Genomic DNA, 6571 nt, shown 5'->3' on the forward strand with positions numbered 1-6571 from the left:
GTGGTGGTGACGCCAGCAGCTGTGCAAGTTGCGGTGACGTCATTTTCGAGTGTAACTGCGGGAGGGGGTGACGTCACTCTCGGGATTAAGTACAAAGTCGGTGACGTCACGCAACCCTCAACAAGAGGATGATGTTGGCTTCGTCGCCCATGAGTTTACACGCGTAGGTGACGTCATTCGTTGGGGACGCGAAGAGCGCATGACGTCATTCCCAGTGAAAAGGCGTGGTGACGTCACTTCCGAGTGTAACGCGCGGGATCATGACGTCACGCTCAGAGCCAGAACTCTCGACTCGGCCACAACGAAGACTCCGAGACTCGGGTGAGTGGGAGACACAGACACACACAGAGACACACAGAGACAGAGACACAGACACAGATAGACACAGAGACAGAGAGAGAGACACAGACACACAGAGACACAGAGAGAGAGACAGAGAGAGACACACAGAGACACAGAGACACACAGAGACACACAGAGACACAGAGACACAGGGTGAGTGGGAGACACAGAGACACACAGAGACACACAGACACACACAGAGACACACAGAGACACAGAGAGAGAGAGACACAGGGTGAGTGGGACACAGAGACACACAGAGACAGACAGAGACACACAGAGACACAGAGACAGACAGAGACACAGGGTGAGTGGGACACAGAGACACACAGAGACACAGAGACAGACAGAGACACACAGACACAGAGACAGACAGAGACACAGGGTGAGTGGGACACAGAGACAGACAGAGACACAGAGAGAGAGAGAGACAGGGTGAGTGGGACACAGAGACAGACAGAGACACAGACACAGAGAGACACAGAGACAGACACAGAGAGACACAGAGACAGAGAGACACAGAGAAGCACAGACACAGAGAGACGGAGACACAGAGAGACGGAGACAGAGAGAGACACAGAGAAACAGAGACACACAGACACAGAGAGACAGAGAGAGACAGAGACACAGAGAGAGAGACACAGACACAGAGAGAGAGACACAGACACAGAGAGACAGAGACACAGAGAGAGACACAGAGAGACGGAGACAGAGACACAGAGAGACAGTCACAGAGAGACAGAGAGACACAGAGAGACAGACACAGAGAGACAGAGAGACACAGAGAGACGGAGACACAGAGAGAGACGGAGAGACACAGACACAGAGAGAGACACAGAGACACAAAGACACAGAGAGACATAGACACAGAGAGAGACACAGAGACACAGAGAGACACAGAGACACAAAGACACAGAGAGACACAGAGAGGGACAGAGACAGACACAGAGAGGGACAGAGAGACGGAGACACAGAGAGACACAGAGACACAAAGACACAGAGAGACAGAGAGACACAGAGAGGGACAGAGAGACGGAGACACAGAGAGACACAGAGACACAGAGACACAAAGACACAGAGAGACACAGAGAGACACAGAGACAGACACAGAGAGACACAGAGAGGGACAGAGAGACGGAGACAGAGAGACACAGAGACACAGAGAGACAGAGACACAGAGAGACACAGAGACACAGAGAGACACAGAGACACAGAGAGACAGACAGACAGAGACACAGAGAGACACAGAGACACAGAGAGACATAGACACAGAGAGAGACACAGAGACACAAAGACACAGAGAGACATAGACACAGAGAGAGACACAGAGACACAGAGAGACACAGAGACACAAAGACACAGAGAGACACAGAGAGGGACAGAGACAGACACAGAGAGACACAGAGAGGGACAGAGAGACGGAGACACAGAGAGACACAGAGACACAAAGACACAGAGAGACAGAGAGACACAGAGAGGGACAGAGAGACGGAGACACAGAGAGACACAGAGACACAGAGACACAAAGACACAGAGAGACACAGAGAGACACAGAGACAGACACAGAGAGACACAGAGAGGGACAGAGAGACGGAGACAGAGAGACACAGAGACACAGAGAGACAGAGACACAGAGAGACACAGAGACACAGAGAGACAGACAGACAGAGACACAGACAGAGACACAGAGAGACACAGAGACACAGAGAGAGACAGAGACACAGAAAGACAGAGAGAGACAGAGAGACGGAGACACAAAGAGACACAGACAGAGACACAGAGAGACACAGAGAGACACAGAGAGACACAGAGAGACAGACAGAGAGACAGAGACAGAGACACAGAGAGAGACAGAGATACAGAAAGACAGAGAGACACAAACAAAGAGTCTTAAACAAATCACTAATTATATATAATTATAAATAAAACAATTACACACCTTGTCCACTACTAACCACTCCTGTGTGTGTTGTGTGTTTAGTGTGTGCATGTTGTATGCATGTTGTACATGTGTTGTGTGGTACAGATAGAATGGGAGGCTGATCGATGCCCGGGTGCAGTTAAGGGATGGCTCCCTATTGGTCAACCATGTTATGTAAGCCGATGATTTGGTGATTGCTGCTCACTCAGAGGAGGAGTTGGAGGCGCTGCTGCTGAACCTGGAGCTTGCCACTAAGAGGTGGGGCACCACCAAAACGAAGCACCTGCCTGGGTATTTTGTACCATCGGACACTCCACCCCCACAACTCCCAATTGGTGATAGGGCAGTTGTGGAGAGAGTGGAGAGTTTCCCATACCTGGGCAGTGTGCTCATGACCGGCTCCGGTTTAACAGCAGAGGTCTCACTCCGAATCAGTCGAGCGGCAATATCTTTTCGTAACGCTGTGTGGAAGCTACCTGCTCTGTCGCTCCGCACGAAGCTTCAGGTCTTCTCGGCCACGGTCATTCCCTCCCTTCTCTACGCTTGCGAAACGTGGACCCCCCTAATGGAACATCTTCGCCGGTGAAAAACATTTAGGCTGGCCTGCCTACGATCCGTCTTCGGTTTAACCAGGCTGGATTGTGTGAGGAGCTCACAAATCCTTGAAAGATCTGGGCAAAGTACCATTGGTGAGCTCCTCCGGCAGGCAAGGCTGCGTTGGCTGGGCCATGTAGCCTGCATGCCCAGCCACCGCATGCCTAAACAGCTTTTGTTCGGCCGGATGGAGGGGGCTAAACGGGCGCGGCACGGGCTAGAAAAGAGATGGAGTGATGTGGTACAGGAGGACGTGGAGCTGAGTGGACTTGCCGATGACTGGTACCAGCGGTGTCAAGATCGGCCTCTGTGGAGGAGGCTCGTGAAGGACGCTACTGGGCAGTTGGAGGCAGTCGCCCTCCCACAACAACGAGCGGAGTGCCGGGTGCCTAAAGCACAGCAAGTTGGCACAGTTGGGGCACAGGTGGTGCATCGGCCACTCATCTCAGTCAGTCGACCCGTGGCACCTGCTGGGTCTGCCCCGTGACCTCCTGCCAGGGGGCGTTCGACACTTCACGTGGCCTCAACGTGCACATGGCCTGGCACAAGCGTCGTGGTGACGTCACCACCACTTAGTGGTGAATGGCGGTTGTTGTTGTGTGTGGGTGTAGTGTACCATGTATTTTTTGCACAATGCTGTACGCATGTTGTGTGTGTATTGTGTAGTTGTAATGTGCTGTGCATATTGTGTGTATGTTGTGTAGTGTGTAATGTACTCTATGGATGTTGTGTGAGTATGTTGTGTGTGTTTTAGTATGGTTCTCTGTGGGTTTCTTATGATCTCTCTGAGTATGGGTCTCTGTGGGTTTCTTTTGATCTCTATGAGTATGGGTCTCTGTGGGTCTCTGAGTATGGGTCTGTATGGGTCTCTGTGTGTCTGTGTGGGTCTCTGTGGGTCTCTTTGTGTCTGTGTGGGTCTCTGTGGGTCACTGTAGAAACACACGTTTAGAGTATTTGGCTTCTGCTATAAATCTCCACACGATGATGATGGTGGTGGTGATGTCAGACACTTGAGCTGCTGTCACTGCAGGTGATAGGCCAGGCCGCTTCTGACAAAAGTGCTACACAGTAGCGAGTCCTGACCTGGTAAAATAAAACAAATAGTTTTATAGTAGAGAGGAGAAAGGGCAGCTGTAAAGATAATTTTCAGCGTATCTGTGTCTCTCTGTGTCTCTGTGTCTCTCTCTGTCTCTGTGTCTCTCTGTGTCTCTGTGTCTCTCTGTCTCTGTGTCTCTCTGTGTATGTGTCTCTGTCTCTCTGTGTCTCTGTGTCTCTGTCCAGCCCCCAGTGACTTCCTCAACATCAGAATGTTTGTTATTCATACTGGGGACAAACCCGGTGAGCTGTAAAGCTCTTTGTTAACAGATGTCCAGCTGTTGTCGTGCTAACGCCCAATCGTTGTCCTTCCGTTGGTAGGGCAACGTCATCGCCGGGCCGTTACTCCTCATCCATCGCCGGGCAGCTCCTCCATTGCTGGGCAACTCATCTGTTGCTAGGCAACTCCTCTGTTGCTAGGCAACTCCTCCATTGCTAGGCAACTCATCCATCGCTAATCAACTCCTCTGTTGCTAGTCAGCTCCTCCGTTGCTGGGCAACTCCTCTGTTGCTAATCAATTCCTCCGTTGCTAGGCAACTCCATTGCTAGGCAACTCATCCGTTGCGAATCAACTCCTCTGTTGCTAGGCAACTCCTCCATTGCGAGGCAACTCATTCGTTGCTAAGCAACTCCTCCGTTGCTAGGCAACTCCTCCTCCACCACCGTTGTCACCCCTCGGTTCTACCGGATGGCCACCACCACCCACCCCATCCAACCAATGGAGCGTCCGGCCACCACCGCCACCACTGATACCGCCACCACCACCACCGACACCACCACCACCGACACCACCGCCGCCACCAGCACCACCACCAACACCGCCGCCGACCGTCCGGGCGCCAAGCGCCACCTGTGCTCCCTGTGCCCGTACGGCACGGACCGCGCCGGGAGCCTCCGCAACCACGAGCGCACCCACACCGGGGAGCGCCCCTACGCCTGCCCGGCCTGCGGCAAGTCCTTCGCCGAGTCGGGCTCCCTCGGCAAGCACCGCCGCACCCACTCGGGGGAGCGGCCCCACGCCTGCCCCCGCTGCGGCAAGGCCTACGCCGAGAGCGGCCACCTTCGGCGCCACCTGCGCTCCCACACCGGCGAGAAGCCCTTCGCCTGCCCCGAGTGCGGCAAGTCCTTCGCCGAGAGCGGCACCCTCCGCAACCACCGCCGGACGCACGGCGGCGAGCGTCCCCACGCCTGCGGCGAGTGCGGCCGCCGCTTCGCGACGTCGGGCGACCTGTCCCGCCACGGCAGGACGCACAGCGGGGAGCGGCCTCACCGCTGCGGCGACTGCGGCCGCCGCTTCGCCACCTCGGGCCACCTGCGGGGCCACCGCCGCACCCACACGGGAGAGCGGCCCTACTCGTGCGCGGCGTGCGGGGCGGCGTTCGCCGAGTCGGGCGCCCTCCGCCGCCACCGCCGCACTCACACCGGGGAGAGGCCGTACGAGTGCCAGGACTGCGGACGCCGGTTTGCCGAGGCCGGCTGCCTCCGCCGGCACCGCCGGACCCACACCGGGGAACGGCCGTACGAGTGCGAGGACTGCGGACGCCGGTTCGGACAGTCGGGGGACCTCCGGGGACACCGGCGGACCCACGCCGGGGAGAAGCCCTTCGGCTGCGCTGAATGCGGCCGGGCGTTCGCCCAGGCGGCCTCGCTCAAGAAGCACCGGGAGGTTCACCGGCGGGAGGCCGCGGTTAACGGCCGTGGGGAGGGGAGGGAGGGGATGGAAGAGGGGGGGGGAGGGGGAGGAGGGGGAGGAGACGGAACGCCGGGGGAGATCCGCCTCGGCAGAAACGGTCACGTCGTCGGTAGCGGGATCATCCGCGGCGGCTTCGACGTCGGTAGCGGCATCATCGTCGGTGGCGGCATCATCGTCGGTGGCGGCATCATCGTCGGTAGCGGCGGTCAAAACTTGCGGCTCTGAACTGTGGCCGGGTGAAGAGGCAGGAATGGCGGCGTCCGAGGGCTGTGGAAGCGAGAGTCCCCACTTGGGATTCTCCGTCGTCAAGCTGGAGACGGGAGAGGAGAGCCCCGGCAACCACGACGGTCGCCACGGAGACGGCGGTGACGACGGTCGCCACGGAGACGGCGGTGACGACGGTCGCCACGGAGACGTGCATTGGCCCCTCGGGCCCTTGTTGATCGTGAAGCAGGAGAGAAGAGACAGCGTCGACGACGACGATGATGTTGATGATGTTGATGATCGTCATCATGAGGTCTACACAAGTGTTGTTAAGGTGGAGGTGGAAGATGAGGCGGAGGAGGTGGAAGATGAGGAGGATATGATCAGGAGAAAGATGCCAGGCGCCATGAAGGTGGAGGGAAAATGATAAAAACAAAATGAGTTTGTCGCTTTTTAATCATGGAAACATTCCCAGAGGCAAGTTTTCCAGAATTGCCAACTCAAGATCGAGTTTCGGGGACAACGCTCTCTGGTGTTATTTGAAGGTATTTGGCCTACTCCTCCACGCTGACGAGATGTACGTCGGACAGGAGTGGGGCCGTAACCCACACTTCATTGTCATCATCATCATCGGCTTCTTAACTGTGCAACAGAGGTCGCAAACGGGTTTTGATTCCTTAACCGTACCCGGCCGCACCAGGGTCGCAAACGGGTACCCGTA

General features: G+C 56.2%; 1 protein-coding gene across 1 annotated transcript; it reads left to right on the forward strand.

Annotated features, from left to right (window-relative positions):
* Positions 1 to 250: 250 nt before the first annotated feature.
* On the forward strand, positions 251 to 5968 carry LOC144953748 (uncharacterized). Its single transcript, XM_078884342.1, has 2 exons — positions 251 to 321; positions 4274 to 5968. The coding sequence occupies exon 2, from the start codon at positions 4642 to 4644 to the stop codon at positions 5869 to 5871; it is 1230 nt and encodes a 409-aa protein (XP_078740468.1). The 5' UTR covers positions 251 to 321; positions 4274 to 4641; the 3' UTR covers positions 5872 to 5968.
* The last annotated feature ends 603 nt before the right edge of the window (positions 5969 to 6571 follow it).

This window comes from Lampetra fluviatilis, chromosome 82 (genome assembly GCF_964198595.1).
Source record: "Lampetra fluviatilis chromosome 82, kcLamFluv1.1, whole genome shotgun sequence".
Classification (NCBI taxonomy): Eukaryota; Metazoa; Chordata; class Hyperoartia; order Petromyzontiformes; family Petromyzontidae; genus Lampetra; species Lampetra fluviatilis.

Bases quoted from the DNA above. Each gene is read 5' to 3' on its own strand.
- LOC144953748 (XM_078884342.1), top strand. From the start codon at position 4,642: ATGGCCACCACCACCCACCCCATCCAACCAATGGAGCGTCCGGCCACC.